Raw genomic sequence first — 24902 nt, forward strand, 5'->3', positions numbered from 1 at the left:
TTTTGTGTGGCAAGCTCGAGACGTGGTTGTGCACTTAAACAAAGATACTGCCTTACTTTGAAACCGAGGTGCAGGACCAAAGTCAGCCATTCAGTTCTCTTTCCTGGAAAAAATAACAATTTCACTCCATCTTCCCCACCATCAAGTCCCTTATTCGGTAATCTGGCCTTAAACCAACTTATTTTCTCTTTTCAATATTGCACATTTACCAATAGTGTCTGGTGAAATGTCGAAGTGCACTAAAATGTGTCATACAAAATGTGCTTGGATAGAATTTGGATTATATCATAAAATCTGTCTGGACTTTTTTGGGGGTTTGCGTGATACAAAGAAAGTAAATGGAAGGCCGTCAGTTATGTGAAACATTTCATATGGCACATGTAGCTTTTATTTTATTGCATCATACACTTCTGCCATGACTAAATGTACACATTTTATGGCATTGTGATATTTGGAAGCATTCATAAATAAAATTCCTATTGTTTTTTGCCTAAACAATTTATATGAAAGTAAGCCACATAAAAAAGACAAGCTGAATTGTAAATATTGAAAACATTTTATTATATCGATAATTTAATATCATTACATACTTTTCAATAATATGGTTCTATATACATATATACAGTCATCTATGCGAATATTTTATGACACTCTATGTACAATAAAAAAATTACTATTTCTCAGCTCATAAAAGAGAAATTAAATGATTAGCATTAAGCGAATGCATATAAATTAAGGATTCAAAATTATTGCTATTTTCCGTTCTACCTGGAATTTATTGAGTACAATGTTATATCTTTTTAGTGTCTTTAACATTTTACAGTTTTGATATAAAAATGAAACCCTACAATATTTCAGCTCACGATCTAATAATCTGTACTTGTGTTTCCTCAATCTTATTTTATTTTAAAGAAATAGATCATTTATAATATTTCATGGTGAAAAAATATTTTTTTAAATAGAATTTTTTGCAAAATGTGATTCAGGATTATGGTAGCAACTTATTGTGTGGAGAAGACAAGGCATATATCTCCTGGCATAATGTCAACCTATGCCAAGGTGTGGACACTGTGACACTCTTGAATATATGACAGCAAGCAAGAATGTGTGGAATCTTTACTGAGCACATATCAGAAGGCCATAATCCACTTTGACTTTGCTCAACGGCAGATATTTTGTGTTGATATTAACACAGTGCATTACTTGTCACCTGGAAGAGGGGTGGATGCCTAATTTGAACACTGACATATGCAGAAGAGGCAAATTAAATGTTGACAATAATTGTAGTTTGCTTCTTAATCTTTGAAATGTCATCTACATTGAACCAAAATTTAAAATTCAGGCAATTTGTCAAAAAAGCAATCCTTGTGTGTTTTTGTAAGTAAAGATGTGCCTCGTCCTTGATTCTCGCATTTTAAGTAACTTGTGAACCCAAAAACAGATGATTAGGGTTGCTAAAGGCTTCTTCAAAATGCTCTTATCTTCTTCAGAGAGTGCCTACAGTGTAGTAATAAAAGCCAACAGAAGGCAAAAAATGTTCAACAGGATAATGAAGCAGGACTCAACTTTAAGATTATGAAGATTTTTTTCCAATCATTTTGTAAAATTAAACTATCAAACTCTACCACACCTGAAGACAGTGGCAGTAAAGAAGAATCAAAATAATGATTGGGGAACCATATAATTGACCAGTACTGGGCAGGATTCATTCACACTTCTATTCTACCGGAGCTAACAGAACATACAGTGCCACTGAGCCCAAGGAAGAACATATTCAGGTCTTTTGAGTAAAGTGAACAAACCTACAGAGGGTAAACTGTGGAGCCCTTAACCTGCATCCCTTAACCCGGCCTAGATTTGTGTGTCAAAATGGAACCACGAATACAATTGTACTTTATATATTGAAGTTTAAAAAAACAAAACATAACCTGTGTCTGTTTGTTCTGAACTACCAACTAAATATCGTCTAGGTTCTTTGCTCACTGACATATGCTTGCCAAGACAGAAGCAATATTCAGCGATAGTTACACCCTTCAAGCACATACAAATATTGCTTTGTGGCAAAGAAATTGCATAATTCATGCTGCTTTTTAAGTGAGCCCAGAACTTCAGATTGTCATTGGGCTTTTCTCATCAATACGTAATGCGAGTATTGTGTGAATGTCTTTGTTCCTCCATCTTCAAGGGACCAGTTGTTATATGATTCCACTAACAAGAGGCGTGTACAGCAGTTGCAACCACTGTATTGTTTAGTCGGCCTTATTTGGGAGTCCGCCTGATTACTAGTCTCTTTTCCACAATTACATTATGGCCACTAGACTCTCAGCTACATTTTGTGTTGCTGTTCAATTTAATGCCACATTTAGCTTCCATTTTCTGACTGCGTTCCTTATGTTTGGCGTGTCTTTTCTGTCCCATCCTCTTTCAGCATGCTGTTGATAACACACGTTGGCTGGTAAGGTAGTAGTATCCAAGTGGGAAAATGGGATCACTTCGAGCACTGGGTGTGACATGAAACTCCCTCTTGCCAAGGGGTTCACTGTTGGTCCAATGAAAACCGCGCATGGGCCTTTAGAAATAGCAATTATGTGGATGTAACAGCAAGTTGAGTCAGTGTGAAAACAAGCTGTGGCAGTAAGTAAACTGGAAAAAATGTTCATTTCTTGCTACTGTGCAAAGGACAACCCCTGGGACACGCTATAGTCTCATTTACAATGTTTTGAACACATGGCCTTTGTGAGGGCAATGATGGTACAAGTAGGATCGGATGAACACCAAACTTAGCTACTCAGTATATAAAACATTAACACATTGCATGCTACTTCTGTCTCACCCTGCACAAACAATGAAAACAGATGCAATATGGGAAAAAGTTTGAAAGCTGGTGATGACAAGTAGAGTTTCCTTTGATTCACTCTGCTTAATGTTGAACAGAAAGATGAAAAGGGAAATCTCTAATGCCTGTCGCCATGCAGCATAGCACACCCAGACATCTTACAAAGAAATCACCCACGTCTTCCAATGTCCAATAATAAAGCACACAATAAAAATAAAACATAAACAGGCGTTCATGATGCAGTTATGGACTCTAAAAGCCTTTGTAACATTGGTATAAATGTGTAACTGACCATCAGTAAAAAAAAGTGCATACATTAACATCAACTGTCTGACAGATCTATCTGGAAGCAAGTATTACTGTGCTGCCAGCTCCATTCAGCAAGACTGCAGGTCACTGAACCTTTTGTCGCGACATTCGGTGTTACTCTGCGTAAACCCTGTAAAGAAACACAGGAGACACAATTAAAATTATTTATGATATATTATTTATTATGAGAGGTGCAGAGGTGTCTGATAACCTGTAACTGCGAATGTATCTTTCCTTCCTTCACATTTCCAAACATTGCTTAAACATGGCTCTCTTTGCCAAGACATATATCAGCTCAGTATAATGCATAGGCCGGTCATGTATAAATGGAAACATAAACCACAATATGAACAGTGAACAGGTAACCACCCTTGTTTGAAACAAAATTATTATTACCGCACTTGCTGTCTTTGGCTTAGCACAATTTAGGTAAAATAAACCTATACTCAAATAGACTTTGTAACAACTTGAGTTTCCTAGAACATCTTCTTAGAGTGTGCTATCAGACCTAATCACATTTCGAGTCAGTCTATTCGGGTATTCGCCGAAAATATTGTTAGTTACCAAAAGTGTATGTCACAAATGCTCAAGTGAATAAATAATGTCTTTTAGTAAATTCACAAACATTACCTTGTGGGTCTCAATTAAACACCCAGAAATTATACACTGGGGCCTCAAAATGATAGCTGATTTTTTCAGCTTTTTTTACTATGTTCATGCAAAATATTACTGCTATCCAAAATATGCATGAGAGTGGTTACAGAGAATGTCATTTAACGTCTTTTCATTATTGTATTCATTTGCCCGTGAAAAAATGTTGTCCAATACACAATACCACTTTATTCACACATCTTTTGGATTGAGGAAATAGTGAGGCCCTTGCATATTGCTAACCTATGCTATATGTTATGCCTTGCTGTGTTATTCCTATATTAGGTTATGTTTTGGTATGCTGTTATGATTTGTTGAACCATATTTTGCCAAATTATGTTACTTTGGTATATTATGGTTTACTCTGCTACATTTTCCTATGTATGTTTTTTTTGCTATCCTATGTTATAAAATGCTCTTATAATGCACATTACCTCCACATGTTTCTTGCCTTTGTAGATATCAGATATGTTGCCAAATGTTCATTCAATTTATGCCATCCCCACTTAGATTTTTGACGTGTCCCTTTAAACAAGCAAGTAACAGGCTAAACTTTTGTTAATTCTTGAAGTCCACTATACTGCGTGTGGTAGTACCACTTTTTCTTGGAGAGGTGCATAAGAACACTTGCCACTCCCCACAATCGACGACGGCACGCATTACACAATTATTGTATGCATGTAAGACAGGCAAAGCAGAGTAGCATTTATGCCATCATAACTTAGATGTTTTTATTTATGAATTTGACACAAGCACAATTTTTATATTTTCCATACGGATATCTTATTTGCAGGTGCCACATGATTTATTTATCTGCCTCCTTCCTAAGAGGTGAAAGCATCCACTGCCTTTCAGTTTTAGGGAATGATCAACTTAACGATTTGAACATTACAGAACACACAGCCATATTCCTAAAAGATGTCCAATGATTCCACTTCAGATACACAGAGAGAACGTTGTTCTTGCTTAGAAAGACACTCTTCTTTGGGAAATACTCATAAAAGTGTATTTGTTACAATGTAGAGGTTGAAATGGGGAGTGGCTTTCTTGAACTCAACTCTACTATTTGTGCATTTACTATTGTATAGTTCCACTACTTGCTACAATTGTTTACACATTATTTGATTATATTTTTATCAGTTAACCACATGCGTGCGGGGGTTATTTTTGCGCTACGCGGCTTTTTTCCAAAAGCCGCGTTACATGACGAGCTCAGCTCGTCATCAGCACACGACCACCGTGGCTGATGACGAGCTGAGCTCGTCATCAGCATCGAAGGGGTTATAGGTGTCTCATGTTATTTAAGAATGGAATTCTGTAGTCTTTAAACAGATTCATTTCACTTGTGCTGCTGAATGACAGTGAACCATCTAAAATCTGCTATCTTTCAATTAATCCCCTCTCCCTCTCATCATCTATCCTATTCTATCTGCACCATGCCGGTCACATTTCACATTTGTTTTTGTTACACTTACCTTCCTACCAAAGCGCTGCTATGTGTCACATTCTCTCATTACAGCAGGCCACGCAAGCTAGTGGCAACTCTCTCTGTGACCATGATCATGCTACATATAAGCCCCAGAAACAGGGGCCATAGAGGAATAGATTTTTTGATTTGTGAGAATAAGAAAGTCGCTTATCTGTACACAGCTGTGGTACAAAAGAAATCAGTGGGCACACAGAGGCATTCATTATAAGTTGGAAAGATATGGTAATATAGCTTTCTGAAATTCCAATGTTGCTGGATGAGGTAATATACATACAAACCCATCACAAGAAAGGGGACTGGGAGAGGGGGCTTCCTCATATATTAGTGATTGTGTCCATATTTCAACAGGCTATTACCACATTACAGACACTTCCCATAAATAGGTTTCCCCTGATTTTAGCAGTAGCAGCTGGCATCTACGGGAAAAGGTGAGGTGGGCGGGTGTGCAAATTTTTGTTAAAAAAATTACCAGGCAAACACAAAGTCCTCTGCTCAGGAACTCCTCAGGCAATTGAAGCTGGAGCCTGGAACTCCCTTGACCAATCAGGGCACAGCTCTAATGCTGTGAGAGCAGCACTCTGATTGGAAGGAGTGGCCTCACTCGGTGTGCCACAGCAACCTGGAGGCCTGCACTGACTCTAACCCTGCTATCTGTAGACAGCTGGGTTAAAGATGATTAAAGTGCGCATGTATGGCTGGCCATCTCAAGACAGCCAGCCAAAAAGACATGCCCACAAAGAAACACGCTCCAACAGGTTTAATCCACTACTGCAACATCCCTTGTTTTGAATTCTGACCCAGGGACTCCCGAATAAAGTGAAATGGGTAACCTGTAGCTAGTTTTAACTATCACATCATTACTTGTACACTCTGCTCACCTCACCACCCTATAGCTCATAGTTGGGCATCCACCCTATCTCTTGAGAACATCTGTTCAGCTTCCCTCCTGAGTGGAGGGGTTATAGCCTGTACCATGACTAGGTTACACTGTATGAGGAGGTTCCCAATACCGAACCACACCACCCCTGGTGGATGGGGGAAACCATCCTTAAAAAGTAATACCCCTTTTCATTTGGGTTGCCCCAGTTTTCTAGATCAGTTTCCTCTTTTTCTTGCCACAGACTCAGGTGTTTCATTTTGGTTTAAAAGATTTGAGACTACTGCATTTGTTTCGATCTTTTACAAATGAGGAAAAAGAGAACGAATCCTGGTGTGTTCTTTGTTGGTTCAGACATGTCAATCGTCTTTGCTCTTTTCTGTCTTTAGTTTTCTGGTGTAGCTCCACTGTGTGTACATCTTCCTTCTGTCATGCTTATACATAAATAATGCACAGCTCTGTCTCTGTTTTTGCAGTATTTGATCAAATAATTGAGTGCACGCTACATTCAATGTGTAGTAGTGCCTCAACCTCTAAACCTATGCCATTGTGCGGTCCAGTGCTCACAGTCCTCCTCATTTCTTTTGGCTTGGCTTTATGCCTTAATACACGTTATTTGCCTTCCTGTCTTTAGCTGGGAGTTGTAGGTGGCCTCCAGAGTGGATGCCATCAAAATTGTTTTGATTCCTACATATTGTTATGTCTCCGGGTACGTCTTGGTAATATTCTATTTCTGGCAGATCTCTTCTACATTGGGCTGATGTCTGTATTCACATTTAGCTTCATGGTATGCCTTCTATTCCACTACTCAGTGCAACAGTATGTCTCAGCTTCACTGTGGTTATTATGCCATAATGTGTTTTCTACAGTATTTCCAATGCTATTTGTTTATTGTGTTTCATGTGCAGAAGGATCACTTGGGTCAATGGACTCTGTTACTATTTAGGTCGGGCATTAGCCAAGACCTTTAAGTTTACTAAAGTTATATGTATAATATTCTTGATTAGAGGGAGGGGCTTTGAGCCGTCCCTCTCCATCCACTGGTTTGTTGTCGTGTCATTCTCATTTTTCTAGTACCAACTACAGCATACAATATGGGTCAGTAGGTCGGACAACTTCAGCCTTCGGCTACATTCACTGTGAGAGATGGCTTTCTGCCCTTTCCCAAGGATTACATATACACACATAGTGATTCCCCTTAGTGCCACGGACCATCATAGCATTGTGGGCTTTTGGGACCAATTTTTGTTTTTGTTTTTGGCCTCTATTTTGTCTTAGATTGATGAGTTCCAGACAACTTTTACAACAGTAAAGTTTTGCAAAACTCATGGCACAAACAGCAAAGCATTAACAAATCCAAAAGGCTGATGGACAATGCAGACGTATTGACTTTACAAATGGTTGTTTCAACGTGCATCGAACGAACTTCAATGTTTTCAAAATGACTAATTGAAATGACCATGCCTCGAATCTAACATTGATGCTAATTTTGTGCTTCCTTCATCAAATAGCTGTAGTCAAACAACTAGTTGTGATGTTTCTCACTTGAAATACATATTTAGAGCTAAATGTTCGTGATAAAAGACTATACTAATGTTTCACATCAGCTACCCTCGAGCTGAAAGCTCAGACTACACCATGAAAATCTAATTAAAGTTGACACAGCAACGTGTCTGTGATTGATTTACTTACAGAGATACAATTTCAGTGACGAAGGAAAGCAAAAATGGGACCGAAAAGTTATATAAACACTGTGATCAAAAGTCCGCGTATTTTTCGTTTACTATGTACATTTGAATGGAAATATTTTCAAATGATATATAGTTAAGACGTTCTGGGTCCTATTTTTCTACGTTCTTCTTTTGCAAGTAGAATAATAGATGTTATTTTTGTATGCTCCCATTTTGTTTTTATTTTAATGTCTCTACGCTGAATGCGGTTTGTTCCCTCCGAAATCATAAAGTGAAAAATTGCTGGCATTGAAAAATTCCTATTAAAAACTGAAATTCAAGCAATGGAGCGCCATTTTGTCAACGTCTGATGAATGATTAAGGGGCATATTACCAACAACTAGCGATGATTATTGCTATGTTGGTTTAGCGGCAATATTAATATCGCCGAGCTCCGCCGAGTTTTATCGCTTAGGAGCCTTGCTATTATCAAGGTTTATCTCCTAAGCGATAAAAATCGGCCGAAATGCATGAATATCGCTGTAAAGTCAGCGATATTCATGCATTACCGAGCAAATGCTCTTAGCCATGTTATCCACCTACCATTGGATAACATGGCTAAGAACTGGTGTTAGCGACAGCTAGGTAATAGGGTGATTCCCGCTAAAGCGGCGATAATGCCCTTGGTAATATGCCCCTTAGTTCTGTGAATATTTTTGGGAGACGATGTAACATTCCACTGAAAAGGTTTGGGAAAGAAGATTTGACCCTGGAAAAGGGACATAGTCCTTGGTTTATCTAGAAGATACCTAGTCAATAAACTCAATGCCAGAACTGTCACACACGAGTAGCCGGGAAAGGGGAAGCATGGCTAAATGACCACAGGGCAGAACTAGGTTTACCACATCAAATATGACCCTTTTGAAAAAGGGATGAGCTAAATCAGTGAGGTAATAAAGTGAATAATACTACATCTGGCATCACTAGCCTTTAACAAAAGTTTTTCTCTCTCTCTCTCTCTCTCTCTCTCTCTTTCATGGCGTAATTTTTTTATTCTGATTAAGGACAGTTTTAACTGTCCTGCCGAGCTCATTGTAGCACAACACATAGAACACACAGCCACACTACTGACACATAAGTTACACAGAGTGGTGTGGGGTCAGCTTTCATCTGGCAATGGCTTTTTTTGAAGATCCTGGTTTAGGCATCAGATTCCTAAATTGTATCATGTTTAGGTGTTATCCCACGGCATGACATAAATGTGTACATTGCTGCCGTTTTCTGAATTGAATTGGTGATGGAATAAAGAGTAGTTCGTTTTTTTGTTTCACCTTCTGTAAAAGCAGAATAATGTTCCTTATTACATTATAAGGATAGTTGTGGATAAAGGAGCTTTAACAGTAGTATTTTATTATGCAATACTGCTCTGCCTACAGTGAAAAGGGGAAGACTATACCATCCTTACAATGCTTCAACTTGTGTGATATGACGGCGGTACTCCCGACACTTAAGGGAAGGACACGTCCTTGCACACATACTGGGGGTTATACATGCCCAACCGGTTGATCTTAAGCTGACCTAGACATCGCTCCCACATTCATTACACCGTAAACAGTATAGGTGGTTTTGGAGTGTTTTCCTTCTACTTTAAGTATTTTAGAAGAGGGTCGCCAATACATTACAGGGGTATTCCCTAATCTTACACGCTTCCTCAAGACAGCTCTACTCAGACCATATGCCGCGCTGTGTGAAAATGGGGTGGACCTGTATACTTTATAGACCGTTTTAATCTTGGACTGTTCAGATATTTACCTTTTTTGAGCCCTGAAGAAGTTCCGCAAGGAACAAAATGCATTGGCTGAGACCTTTTAAGAATTTTGATAAAATAAAAAGGACTTTTTCTAACGTAAAGCTCTCTGGACTAATCTTTAGTGCACCGTCTCTGTTCCAAAAAACATCCCTACAATGGACATCCATTAGCGGGAGGATGTTTAGCTAAGGAACAAGAGAATCTTGTCTGCAGTGACCACCATAGGGCGCAGCTCACGTGGACCCGAAACAAGGGGTTCCTATAAAGAACTTGGATATAGGACAGAAACATGAGATTGAAGTTTATCCTCTTGAGAAACTGGTGAATGAACCCCATCTCATGGTCTCGTGTTCCAAAATCTACTATGAATAGGGCACTGGGATTGCAGAACTCCTGCGGATGGTTCAGGGCAATCTGGGCCCTCATGAGTCAGTGATGAGTAGTGAGTTCTGGTATGAAGCCATTCTGATCTGGGTGGACCAATGAAGAAGTCACTTTAAGTGCTCTATGAGCTAGGAGTTTTGATACCAAGTCAATGTTGGCTTCAGTACCTACTGTTGCTGTCCCTTGCAAGAAGTTTGGCTTGATACACTATGACCTGTAAGTGTGCCAATGGATAATCTCCATGTGTTACCAACTCATCTTGCTTTCATTGTTTACTACAGTGTGTATGCCTTTAATTTAATTACTGTTTATGATGAAAACAGGAGTGTAAATTGACAAGAGTTCCAGTACTAGTAATCAGGTAAATCTCAGAGATTTTTTCTCAAATACAAAAATCCCCAACGAGAAAGGGAACCATAACTGAGTTCAAGGGAGAATAGTATGGTACACACAAATGAAGTTGCCATTATCTTTATTAAGCCCGGCATGGCACCCATATTCACTTAGATTGATGTTAAATGGTAAATCTGACTTTCTGAAGAAATAGCCTGTGCAGGCAATGCCCATGGACAACGTACCGTCTACCACTTTAATTTGTATGATATATTAATCTGAGGTGAAGTTAATCTCATTTTTGAGGAAGCTCTTTCACAAGTTCTGATTCCATGGAAAGGACCTGGAGATGAAACCACGCTTTTATGTCCCCTGGCCTATTCTTGCTTCATTGCTGCCTTAAGAGAATTTGTTTTGAATTTTGAAGTTTGTTGTTAGACAAGAGTCATCCAAGCACTGAAAAATGAGAAGGATTATACTTATGAGAATCCACTCATCATACATACCTACGCTTCTCCTTCCACAAGGTGTACCATTTGATTAATTTTTTGGTGCTGTGGAGCTTGGGGTGTAAGCAGTAGTGCTGTCCTCTAAATCGCGACGTGCTTTGCATGGTTACACTAAAAACAAAAAGAACTGTTATTATAGAAAGGTCAGCAAAGCTAAGATAGACTTTCAATTAAAGAAGCTGTGCAGGTCTAATGAACTTAACAATTTTAATATTAATCAATTTAAAGTATGCATGATCAATTCTCAATACATGAATTACTTAACAAAAATAATGCCATGTCCACCAATCCACAATTCCTTTACTTGGTGCCGCAGCAACTCAGATCTATTTACATTTTCGCCAATTTCATTGAGCACAATTATAAAACACCTTTACCCTGAACATGATAAGACTCCATTTCATTTTAAAATGACACATCAATCCTTCACTGAGTACCGAAACCAAAGATGCATTTATGGGGGTCCTGATTCACCAAGCTAAACCTACACTTTAATGTAATTCTACAATTTTTTTGCTATTCACAACAGAGTATGACTGCAGAGCCTCTGCACTTCTGGTGAAGACTCTGCCCTTAAAAAGATAGGCCTGCCCTTCCTTCCTACCTTTTTATGTATGGAGTCTCTGCCACGAGTGCGCGGACTTCACAAGCATAAATATACTCCTCGTAAAATAGTTAGGGCCTTATTTATGAGGCCTTGCAACACTTTTACACCGCCGGTGCATCACTTTTTGGAATGCACCAGGAGTGTAAAAAATTCATCATGTTGAGTCATATTTACAAAGTGATGCATCCATTTTTAAACTCCAGCGCCGCATTATACCTGCGCCAGGTATAATGTATGCACTGGGGTGTTCCAACGCAAGAAAGGGTCGTAAAAGTGAAGCAGTGAAATCTATGAGATTTCACTGTGCCACTTCTAGGACTCAAATGAGTCAATATCTTACTCCTGCCTCATGGCAGGTGTAAGACTGACACAGACACATTTAACAGGGGACTTGCCCATGTGTAATGGCCCATTGCTGGAGTTGCGTCACTTTTGTGACACACTCCAGCAATGCGTAATTTTTGCGCCTACAGATACGTCAGAAATAATTATGTATCTGTAACTCCTTGCGACATGATGCGTCATAGTGTAAATATGGTGCATCATTGGTGTCGCAAGGAGGGTGCAATGAAAAGTGATGCATCGCTGTTTTCTCGCAGCGATGTGTCACTTTTCATTAATGAGGTCCTTAGAGAATAGCAAAACAAATTGTCAAATTACACTTAAGTGCAAGTTTACCTGTGAGATTCAGCCCCATGGTTTCAAACATTGTACAGTATTAATGCACCCTGACTGTGCATAGGTAGAAGGCACACTGAAAGAGAATACACACACAGTGCAGATAGTTCTGCAATCCTGCTAAGATGGCTAGATCCCCATCTATAGGGTAAGAACACACTATACACATACAATATATTGATGCCTTGGCTACAGACTTCCAAAAGAATTTATTATAGCAAGTGCAGAGAGGTGTGGAAGAGGATGTAAATGGTTGCAGGCCAGGCGAGGTATTTGAAAAGGATGGAGGGGATCTTGTCATTGTTGAATGATTTAATGTTATGGAGCTTCATGACTGATAGTTTAACCCCTCCCATGCTCATGACGGAGCCGCTCCGTCATGAGCATCGGCTGAGCTGTGCTCATGACGGAGCGGTTCCGCCATGGCCCTGCCGCCGCGCCTGCGCGGCGCTAATTTCGCGCCTGCGCGGCGCGTTCTATTGAGCGGGCGGGGCCATGACGGAACCACTCCGTCACGAGCACAGCTCAACCGCGGCTCGTGACGGAGCGGCTAGGTCACGAGCATGCAAGCGCTGCTCGCCCCCCTCCGCCCCCCCTAGCGCTGCGGCGGAATTGCCGCCGCAGCGAAGGGGTTAATTAGAGGATTTTTGTATTGTGGAAAATGCAGCAGTGGACCAGGCAACTACTGCATAGGCTGTTTTCTTTCTCTTTATTAAGGAAACAGTATAGTGCTTAGGGTAGCCCAATTTTTAAAACAAAAATATGTAACTGGCTACAGATGGAGACGTAGGACTACAAAATGGCTGCGATAACAGTGGGGCTCCATAATAACACTCAACAACATTGGGATGTGGTAATATGCAATTTCAGAGATATTACTACACAGACTTGACTTTTGAAACGAACAGCAACATTCCCAGTAATACACATCAAATATCAGTGTTTTCTTGTTAACGCCTTAACGGCGGTGGACATTCCGTCTCGGTGCGGGGCATTCTATTGAGTGGGCGGGGCCGCGTCGGACAACGGACGTGCGCAGCTCTACGGAGGAAGTGCTTGTACGGCCTTTGGCTGACAGAAGCAGAGATGAGGTTAGATGCACAAATAAAATATAAAAAAAAATGTTGTGGTTCATTTTAAATTTGCTGATTTTTGCAAAGTCAGATGACAACAAATTGCCGAGTAAAAAAACAGGTTTACGGTTCCAGGGCAATTTGGAAATGCTGAGCCAATGATGTTGTCTGCTGCATGCACACCGTTGTTATTTTTTTCATAAATATATTATTTGCTTTGCATGCAGTAAAACAACAATATTAATGTGTAGAAGTGTCTTAACTATGCACAGGTCCCAATAGTTTGATAAGCTTAGATAAGCTAAATGGCCTGTTGCACATGCCAAGCTGGTCTGCTACCACTTCCCCCGGACCGACGATGAGGAAAGGCAGCAGCATTGCAAACGTAGTAACTCACTGGATGCGAGGCAGCCTGATGAAGATGGAAGCATGTGCAACACGTTACTCATATTGCTAAGGCTCACCTGAATTTTCCCTCAAACAAGGCACATGCATTTAGGACGCCATGACAGAAGTTGAAAAGGTGTCATGGAGTGGTTCCCCTGGATAATCTCAACCACTGTGCCATTGCACCTATCACTGATAGCAGCACTTTGAACACTGTTTGCTGGTTCATTGTGGTGCCAGACAACAGAAGTAGTAATTAATTCCATGCCTTAATGGGCAATGGTTTTTCACGGTTTTGGTGTGGTAGATGTTGATGGACCTTAGTGTTCATTGCAAGGATGTGATGGTGTTCTCATTGTACATCCCCAGAACCTTTTTGAATTAATCAAGCAAGGATTCTACTTTTAATGTTAGCTTGAGGCAAAAATGGGGTTCGCGTTGAGGTGCTAAAAGAAAATGTTTTATCTGAACAGTGAAACTTCCACATTTTATCAAAGTAAGTCTATTTTTTGGAGTGCACACACAACTCCAGCAACTAGTATATTCAACAGCAGCTATGTAGGACACCTCCTTCTAGAACGATTAGCAAACATTTATGCGTGAGTTAGGGGAATCATCTATTGACGTCTCTAGTGGATGGGTGGTGTTGATGGTCAAGTCCAAAGAAGCCTGTAAGCTACTTTATAGAAAATACAGGCATAAAGTGTTAGATCCACACTTTCATTGATGCCTTTTCCCAGGCGTCCATCATAATCAGGGTAAGTGTGTTAAAGCCCATGGCACAATGCTTAGGGAGCCTTTTAGGAGGCGGTCTAGTAACAACAGGGAGCTCATGGTGCAGAAGACAATGAAGAATATCAGGCCAAGGGCTTTGGATTTCTGATCAGAGACTGCTGAGTTGACTGTGTGCCATCATTTGTTTTGGCCCAATACAAAATTATTTAAGGCATTATTCGTGGGTTTGCAACTAGTGCAGGTGAAGAATGGGCAACTTTCACATTGCACGAGCATTGAACAATGGTGAGTTTACATAGAGGTCCATTAGGGCGTGGGGCTGATCGCCTCCACCCATATGGCATGAGCACCACCCGCCACAATGCTGGGAATAGAGGATGCCACCGCCATGGAGGCTGCGGCATCCTAATCACCGGTGCGGGACCGACGCACCACTGGCGGCCTGTTCCAGCACAGCTAGGGTGGAGGATAGATGGAAGTCCACCCGCCATCCTAATCAGGCCCATAGGCTTTAACTGTTCATGGTAACTAAAGAAACAAAAATCATTGTTCTGTAATTGGCCTGGGCTAGTGCGCTCAGCATCACAGCACCAGGTTTCAATGATGATACAATGACATAGCCAACGAATTGAATGTGTTATTTCTTTTTGTTCAAAGGCAAGAATTCAGTCCTTTGGTCTCTATACATAGTTGAGACAAGTTGGTAATAGACACTTCAGGTACCAAAGAACAACTATTTAACTTAGAGATCAGATGTAATATCATATGGTGAGGGAATTGTGACACTTCCATGAACTAGATGTATTGCACAGTTCCATTGTTCATACAGAAGCATATTTTGCCTCTGGTGTAACTAAAATGAAGTTGCTGTGGCTGGCTGCTTCTGACATGATTCCAAGCAATCAAATCCGTCTAGTTTGTTTTAAACTCTATAGTGCATTATATTTAATGTTTTGAAGGTTTTGTATAGCGCTTTAAAACCTGGTTGTAGTCCTGATTCTCTTTTGAAGTTGTTGGATAACAGGCTATCCTGTTAGTTGCACATAATTGGTAGAGTGGGGATTAACGTCTGGCCTGGGTGGGAAGTGTTTAATGTAACCCATGAGGCTCCAAGAGCTCCTCAACTCTGATCTATGTAAACCTGTAGCGATGAAGAGGGTTATAAGGCAAATTAAGTTGTGCTTGTTTTTGATGAGTGGGCTTCTTCCATGTGTCTGTTAAATAGTCATTCACATTTTGCTTCAACCACCACAGCTCCCAGCTTGGGGCAGGGGGTCAGTCCACTTTTTCCATTGACTCACTTCATCTTGAGTAAATGCATAAAGCCTGTGCATAGTGTTCCGACCCGCCTAAAATTAGTTGACTTTTTTCTCAGTGACAAAGTGTGTTCAAAAAGTGCATTTAGATTTTTACACTACCTTTAAATACCAGCAATTTATTTCGCCTGAGATCGAGGCACCCCGTTTAATCGTGATTTATTTGCTATCTATTTATAAATTTGTTGTTATAATCTCTTTAAGTGACATTGTAACTTTGTTTAATGTGCAACCTGTAAATTCATCTTTGGCGAGGTGGTGATTAATTCTTGAATGTTTAACACATAACAATAAAATGCAAGTATGTGGCAGTCACACTTAGGAGGAGACATGTTTTCCTTTCCCCTGTTGGTTTCTGCTGCTTTTGCTTGGATAACAATATCCATTGAGACCTGTTCACATTGGCAATGCATGTTTCTTCTAGTGTTGTCAAACAATGATGTAAACTTTATCTTGGACGTTTGGGTGATGTTCCGTATCACTACATTGTTATTGGGATAATGCTTTCAGGTGTTTCAGAATCTTTCGGGATAATTTTTAAAAAGTAGACTTTCGTAATGCAGACTAACACTAGGGAGTATTTTTTTATGGCACAATTAAATGTAGCTAGTTTAATCACCATACTGAAACCAAATTTTAGGGAACGTTTTGAAAAAGTTATACCAGAGAAGAAAGGGGGGTGTAAGTGAGATGTTGATCGAATGGAAAAGAGAGAGTGCGAGTGAAATACAGAGAGTGAGAAATAGAATGTGTAACAGAGAGAATGTGACAAACGGAAACACATGGGCATATTATCAAGAAAGGGCGTTAACAGTATCGCCGCTTTAGCAGCAGAAAACTGCAGCTAAAGCGGCGATAATGGGCTTGATAATACGCCCTTGTGAATTCCCATAGAAGCCCATGTTCTGGCGTGAACATGGGCTTCTATGGGAATTCTCTACGGCGTATTATCAAGCCCATTATCGCCGCTTTAGCAGCAGTTTTCTGCCCCTAAAGTGGCGATAATGTTAACGCTGTGCTTGATAATATGCCCCACAGTGAGTTAGATATACAGGTGATAAAAGCGGATGGTTTAAGTAGCACAGGATAGAAATCCCAGCATTTTATTGTATTCATCATCAACATCAATATCTTTAGTCGGTCTGATTAGAAATAGATCATAAAAGTACATAGAAATATTGCACATAGCCAAGATCACACTTTATTGTATTGGAATTGCATTTATATAACGCTTTCTAACCCTGCGACACATCGAAGCGCTTTACAGCGATAAGCACAGTACTCTAGAACCTAAGGTTAGGTGGTTAATACAGAGTGTATTGGTTATTGTGCGCTGTTGGATTAGTCACGTGGTCTCGAGAAACCATTCCTTGCATTTACTCTTAAATATGTAACTCAGACAATGTTAGCCTTTGTTTCTTCTTCAGACGTGTCAAGATCATTTAGCTGAACATTTTAAAATAATACACGCAAGTAACGCCTCTTTATGAACTGACGCTTCACATGTGTGTCAAGTAAAGTAAAATTAGGTTTTACAAGAGTGAAATCATGTGACCCAGATACAAAAAATAAATTGTTTTTAGACTTTTTAAAAGTGGGATATATATTCCTTAGCGCTCAGCTCATGTTCCCTTTCATCCAAGCAGCATTACTAGGGTGCCCTACATAGCCCCAGCTTAGTGTGCAGGTGACAATCGGGCTAATTTCAGTTTAGAAAAGGGCTAGCTCATTTAAAGTGCTCGGGCCAGAGCTTTTTCAAGGCTTGTCCCATGTGTTGTTTCGACTAATTTGTGTCTTTAATAGTTGAATAGCCAAAGCGGTGTTATGTTACACCCTTTGACAGTGCTTTGTACTTGAACTTTATTAAGTGTGGTGCTTTCAACTGCAAACCGAGTTGCATTTCTAAGTGTCAATAAAGATCTAACACAACATAACAGAACATAATAAACAACACAATAACATAAAACATTAAAAAATATAACAAAAATATGACAAGACACTACACAACTAAACAACGCTCAACTAAATGCAGGACAGATAAAAACAACACAACCTCAATGCAATACAGCAACACGCAAAAACAATAGTTCAACACAAAAAAAGAAACCATCTCAATAATCTACAAAAGTAATAAAATATACCAAAAAAATACATTGCACAAAAGACAACACATAACACATTTACACATCACTCCACAGAAACAATGAAAGCACAATAAAGTACAACCAAATAAAACACAATAATGGCACAAAACAACAACACAACAGAAAAAAAATCTACCTCGACACCAAAATACAACACAAAAAAAACTGAAAAACAGACCATAATTGATGCATTGTATTGTTGTGTTGTATTACATAGTATTGTTTTACTTTGGTGGATTATTGTGCTCTGTTATTTTATTGTGTGATATGCTGCTTTATTTTTGTGTTGTGTTTTTTTCACTTTTGGGCTGTTGTGTTTTACATTGTTGTGTTGTGCTCTTTTTGTTTACTGTGTTATGTGTTAACGTTTATGAGACTGTTCTTATGCTGTCATGTTGCGCTATGTTATGTTCCTGCATGGAGTGGTTATATTGTGCTGTTTTTTGAGTTTGGTGTATGTGTTCTGTCTTCGTTGTTACATAGATTATTCTGTTGTGTGGTGTTGTTTTGTGCCATGCTGCTATTGTGTTATTGTGATACTCTTATTGTAATGAGTTGTGTCGTTTTGTTACAGCTGTGGGGCTACTGTGTCAATGTTCCTCAGCGGCAATCCATCTGCTTACATGTGCAAAACATTATTGACAACAATCTACTTTCATTATGCAAATTCAAAGCACTGAACTGTGTGCCACCAAGGGCAGGTTTTAACACCACAATACATTGTTGTGAGATCTGGCCCATAATGCACCATTATTTGTTCAGCAGCATTTGAACGTTTAAATAACACTTTTGATGATGTATAAGGTTGCCGTGAGTGCTCATGCGCCACACCTAAAATGTTGCTGCAAGTATAACAGATAATTTGGATATACTTTTCACTGAGGCCAGCAAAAATCGGAAACCGTTCATAAGCAGCACCCAAGCAGGGCAGAAGCCGCAGCTGCTCTTCTGTTGTCTATGCAAAGAAGTGCATCTGAAACGTGGGATCCGGTTCCTCCTGCCACAAACGCACTTACAATGGCGTTGTTAAATTTAGCAGCAGGTGTGCAAACATCCGCTCCTGATTTTTCCATAGGGTTACCTCACATTCAGTGTTTGGCAGGGGTTTCAAGGGCACCCGTGACGCGGGTGTCACGTGAGATGAGGATGTACCTCAGTGGCGGCGTGCGCGTTTAGTGACGCACACCTGTACTGGGCCCTATCTCATAGGTACAGGCTTAGAAGACCTAGTACATAGCAGGTGTGATGGGGGGGGGGGGGGGAACTTGTATCCCTACACGACCAGGAAGGCCCTTCTATAGGAATTGCACCTCATCAGGGTCATAGACATAGTATATTATTCCAATGCAGAGCAGCTGCCAACTGCCTTTATTAATCTGTAATGAAATTACTCAATTCCCTTAAATTTAGTAGCCCTCTTTGTAAACTCCAACATACATTCAATTTCGTTCGGGCTGGTCCATTAATGCCCTCTTTCAGGCACTCGGCACCACCTCTGTCAGTAAGTAATCAAACTCAAGTAGGCGCCAATCAAGATCCTGCAGGCACCCCAAAGTGCTCCAGTAGGCACTCAACATAGATTGCAGTGGCGTCTGAGCTCATGCAGCCATGTTGGAGTGCTGCGGGCATCGGGCCCACCTCACACAAAAAGCCAAAAGACCAACTTGAGACCCTGAACAAATAACCTGCAGGCACCCTGTGGAGCTTGAGGCGGCTTCAGTCTAAGCTCATGCAAGCACCCAATGGAACTCCTGCAAGCATCTGGTGAAGCGAACAGTGGCGTCAGCATAAGCTCTTCCGAGCACCCAACAGAACTCCTGCAGGCATCCGGTGGAGTACACAGTGGCATCAGTTTAAGCTCATCCGAGCACCCAACGGAACTCTTGCAAGCATCCGGTGAAGCTTGTGGTGGCGTCAGTCTAAGCTCATGCGAGCACCCAACGGAACTCCTGCAGGCATCCGGTGAAGCTTGTGGTGGCGCCAGTCTAAGCTCAGGACAGCACCCAACGAAACTCCTGCAGGCATCCGGTAGGGCGCACATTGGCATCTGTCTAAGCTCAGGCGAGCTCCCAGGAGAGCTCTTGCAGACACACAGTGGCGCTCAAGGTGGCATCAGTCTAAGCTGATGCAAGCACCCAACGCATCTCCTGCAAGCATCCGGTGGAGCGCACAGTGGCGTCAGTCTAAGCTGATGCAAGCACCCAATGCAACTCCTGCATACATCGGGTGGAACGCACATTAGCATCAGTCTAAGCTGATGCAAGCACCCAACGCAACTCCTGCAAGCATCCTATGGAGCGCACAGTAGGGTCAGTCTAAGCTGATGCAAGCACCCACTGCAACTCCTGCATACATCCGGTGGAACGCACATTAGCATCAGTCTAAGCTGATGCAAGCACCCTACGCAACTCCTGCAAGCATCCGGTGGAGCGCACAGTGGCATCAGTCTAAGCTCGTGCAAGCACCCAAAGGAACCCCTGCAGGCATCCAGTGGAGCGCACAGTGGCATCTGTCTGAGTTCAGGCGAGCACTGAAGAGATTCCAGCAGGCACCTAGTGGAGCGCTCACTGGCAACTGTCTAAGCTCTGGCGAGCACCGAAGAGAGCTCCTACAGGCACCCAGTGGAGCTCACAGTGGCATTACTCTATGCTCCGGCGAGCACCCAAGAGAGCTCCTACAGGCACCCAGTGGAGCTCACAGTGGCATTACTCTAAGCTCCGGCGAGCACCCAAGAGAGCTCCTACAGGCACCCAGTGGAGCTCACAGTGGCATCTCTGTGGAAGAAGTGTGGCGCAGAGGCCAGGGTGCCTGACTCCGGACCACGGGGTTCACGGTTTGATCCCCGACGCTGGCGGCAGGTCAGCCCAGCACCATGTGACTCTGGGCAATAGCTCACGTAATCTTCCCGAGGGCCCCCAGCGCCGGGAAACCACTTCGGAGGTAGCTGTGCGCTTTACAAATTCAAGGTTCTTATTATTATTATCTTCTTAAACTCATGCAAGCACCCAATGGAACTCCTACTGCACCCACCCAGAGGAGCTCACAGTGGCATCTCTCTAAGCTCGTGCAAATACCCAACAGGACTCCTGCACCCACCCAGTGGAGCTCACAGGGACATCTCTCTAAGCTCATGCAAGCACCCAACAGGACTCCTACAGGCACTCAGTGGAACTCACAATGCCATCTCTCTAAACTCATGCACGCACCCAATGGAGCTCCTACAGGCACCCACCCAGTGGAGCACACAGTGCCATCACTCTAAGCTCATGCAAGTGCCCAACAGGACTCCTGCACCCACCCAGTGGAGCTCACAGTGGCATCTTTCTAAGCTCCTGCAAGCACCCAACAGAACTCCTGCACCCACCCAGTGGAGCTCACAGTGGCATCTCTGTGGAAGAAGTGTGGCGCAGAGGCCAGGGTGCCTGACTCCGGACCACGGGGTTCACGGTTTGATCCCCGACGCTGGCGGCAGGTCAGCCCAGCACCATGTGACTCTGGGCAATAGCTCACGTAATCTTCCCGAGGGCCCCCAGCGCCGGGAAACCACTTCGGAGGTAGCTGTGCGCTTTACAAATTCAAGGTTCTTATTATTATTATCTTCTTAAACTCATGCAAGCACCCAATGGAACTCCTACTGCACCCACCCAGAGGAGCTCACAGTGGCATCTCTCTAAGCTCGTGCAAATACCCAACAGGACTCCTGCACCCACCCAGTGGAGCTCACAGGGACATCTCTCTAAGCTCATGCAAGCACCCAACAGGACTCCTACAGGCACTCAGTGGAACTCACAGTGCCATCTCTCTAAACTCATGCACGCACCCAATGGAGCTCCTACAGGCACCCACCCAGTGGAGCACACAGTGCCATCACTCTAAGCTCATGCAAGTGCCCAACAGGACTCCTGCACCCACCCAGTGGAGCTCACAGTGGCATCTTTCTAAGCTCCTGCAAGCACCCAACAGAACTCCTGCACCCACCCAGTGGAGCTCACAGTGGCATCTCTCTAAGCTCATGCAAGCACCCAAAGGAACCCCTGCAGGCATCCAGTGGAGCGCACAGTGCCATCTCTCTAAGTTCATGCAAGCACCCAATGGAGCTCCTACTGGCACCCACCCAGTGGAGCACACAGTGCCATCTCTCTAAGCTCATGCAAGAACCCAACAGGACTCCTACAGGCACCCAATGGAACTCACAGTGCCATCTCTCTAAGTTCATGCAAGCACCCAATGGAGCTCCTACGGGCACCCATCCAGTGGAGCACACAGTGCCATCTCTCTAAGCTCATGCAAGCACCCAACAGGACTCCTGCACCCACCCAGTGGAGCTCACAGTGCCATCTCTCTAAGCTCATGCAAGCGCCCAACAGGACTCCTGCACCCACCCAGTGGAGCTCACAGTGCCATCTCTCTAAGCTCATGCAAGCGCCCAACAGGACTCCTGCACCCACCCAGTGGAGCTCACAGTGCCATCTCTCTAAGCTCATGCAAGCACCCAACAGGACTCCTGCACCCACCCAGTGGAGCTCACAGTGCCATCTCTCTAAGCTCATGCAAGCGCCCAACAGGACTCCTGCACCCACCCAGTGGAGCTCACAGTGGCATCTCTCTAAGCTCATGCAAGCGCCGAACAGGACTCCTGCACCCACCCAGTGGAGCTCACAGTGCCATCTCTCTAAGCTCATGTAAGCACCCAACAGGACTCCTGCACCCACCCAGTGGAGCTCACAGTGCCATCTCTCTAAGCTCATGCAAGCGCCGAACAGGACTCCTGCACCCACCCAGTGGAGCTCACAGTGGCATCTCTCTAAGCTCATGCAAGCGCCGAACAGGACTCCTGCACCCACCCAGTGGAGCTCACAGTGCCATCTCTCTAAGCTCATGTAAGCACCCAACAGGACTCCTGCACCCACCCAGTGGAGCTCACAGTGCCATCTCTCTAAGCTCATGCAAGCGCCGAACAGGACTCCTGCACCCACCCAGTGGAGCTCACAGTGCCATCTCTCTAAGCTCATGCAAGCGCCCAACAGGACTCCTGCACCCACCCAGTGGAGCTCAGAGTGCCATCTCTCTAAGCTCATGCAAGCGCCCAACAGGACTCCTGCACCCACCCAGTGGAGCTCAGAGTGCCATCTCTCTAAGCTCATGCAAGCGTCCAACAGGACTCCTGCACCCACCCAGTGGAGCTCACAGTGCCATCTCTCTAAGCTCATGCAAGAGCCCAACAGGACTCCTGCACCCACCCAGTGGAGCTCAGAGTGCCATCACTCTAAGCTCATGCAAGCGTCCAACAGGACTCCTGCACCCACCCAGTGGAGCTCACAGTGCCATCTCTCTAAGCTCATGCAAGTGCCCAACAGGACTCCTGCACCCACCCAGTGGAGCTCACAGTGCCATCTCTCTAAGCTCCTGCAAGCACCCAACAGGACTCCTGCACCCACCCAGTGGAGCTCACAGTGCCATCTCTCTAAGCTCATGCAAGCGCCCAACAGGACTCCTGCACCCACCCAGTGGAGCTCACAGTGGCATCTCTCTAAGCTCATGCAAGCGCCGAACAGGACTCCTGCACCCACCCAGTGGAGCTCACAGTGCCATCTCTCTAAGCTCATGTAAGCACCCAACAGGACTCCTGCACCCACCCAGTGGAGCTCACAGTGCCATCTCTCTAAGCTCATGCAAGCGCCGAACAGGACTCCTGCACCCACCCAGTGGAGCTCACAGTGGCATCTCTCTAAGCTCATGCAAGCGCCGAACAGGACTCCTGCACCCACCCAGTGGAGCTCACAGTGCCATCTCTCTAAGCTCATGTAAGCACCCAACAGGACTCCTGCACCCACCCAGTGGAGCTCACAGTGCCATCTCTCTAAGCTCATGCAAGCGCCGAACAGGACTCCTGCACCCACCCAGTGGAGCTCACAGTGCCATCTCTCTAAGCTCATGCAAGCGCCCAACAGGACTCCTGCACCCACCCAGTGGAGCTCAGAGTGCCATCTCTCTAAGCTCATGCAAGTGCCCAACAGGACTCCTGCACCCACCCAGTGGAGCTCAGAGTGCCATCTCTCTAAGCTCATGCAAGTGTCCAACAGGACTCCTGCACCCACCCAGTGGAGCTCACAGTGCCATCTCTCTAAGCTCATGCAAGCGCCCAACAGGACTCCTGCACCCACCCAGTGGAGCTCAGAGTGCCATCACTCTAAGCTCATGCAAGCGTCCAACAGGACTCCTGCACCCACCCAGTGGAGCTCACAGTGCCATCTCTCTAAGCTCATGCAAGTGCCCAACAGGACTCCTGCACCCACCCAGTGGAGCTCACAGTGCCATCTCTCTAAGCTCATGCAAGCACCCAACAGGACTCCTACAGGCACTCAGTGGAACTCACAGTGCCATCTCTCTAAACTCATGCACGCACCCAATGGAGCTCCTACAGGCACCCACCCAGTGGAGCACACAGTGCCATCACTCTAAGCTCATGCAAGTGCCCAACAGGACTCCTGCACCCACCCAGTGGAGCTCACAGTGGCATCTTTCTAAGCTCCTGCAAGCACCCAACAGAACTCCTGCACCCACCCAGTGGAGCTCACAGTGGCATCTCTCTAAGCTCATGCAAGCACCCAAAGGAACCCCTGCAGGCATCCAGTGGAGCGCACAGTGCCATCTCTCTAAGTTCATGCAAGCACCCAATGGAGCTCCTACTGGCACCCACCCAGTGGAGCACACAGTGCCATCTCTCTAAGCTCATGCAAGAACCCAACAGGACTCCTACAGGCACCCAATGGAACTCACAGTGCCATCTCTCTAAGTTCATGCAAGCACCCAATGGAGCTCCTACGGGCACCCATCCAGTGGAGCACACAGTGCCATCTCTCTAAGCTCATGCAAGCACCCAACAGGACTCCTGCACCCACCCAGTGGAGCTCACAGTGCCATCTCTCTAAGCTCATGCAAGCGCCCAACAGGACTCCTGCACCCACCCAGTGGAGCTCACAGTGCCATCTCTCTAAGCTCATGCAAGCGCCCAACAGGACTCCTGCACCCACCCAGTGGAGCTCACAGTGCCATCTCTCTAAGCTCATGCAAGCACCCAACAGGACTCCTGC

At 43.7% G+C, this 24902-nt stretch overlaps 1 protein-coding gene across 1 annotated transcript in view; it reads right to left on the minus strand.

Annotated features, from left to right (window-relative positions):
- Window positions 1-537: 537 nt before the first annotated feature.
- The window catches only part of CXCL14 (C-X-C motif chemokine ligand 14), a 29343-nt gene continuing 4978 nt past the window's right edge, over window positions 538-24902 (minus strand). Inside the window, exons 3-4 of the mRNA XM_086931514.1 lie at window positions 10866-10979; window positions 538-3275 (exon numbers count right to left, since the gene is read on the minus strand). Of these exons, the coding sequence (XP_086787640.1) occupies window positions 3260-3275; window positions 10866-10979 (130 nt within the window). The 3' untranslated portion in view covers window positions 538-3259. The remainder of the gene's footprint in view (window positions 3276-10865; window positions 10980-24902) is intronic.

This window comes from Lissotriton vulgaris, chromosome 7 (assembly GCF_964263255.1).
Source record: "Lissotriton vulgaris chromosome 7, aLisVul1.2, whole genome shotgun sequence".
Taxonomy (NCBI): Eukaryota; Metazoa; Chordata; class Amphibia; order Caudata; family Salamandridae; genus Lissotriton; species Lissotriton vulgaris.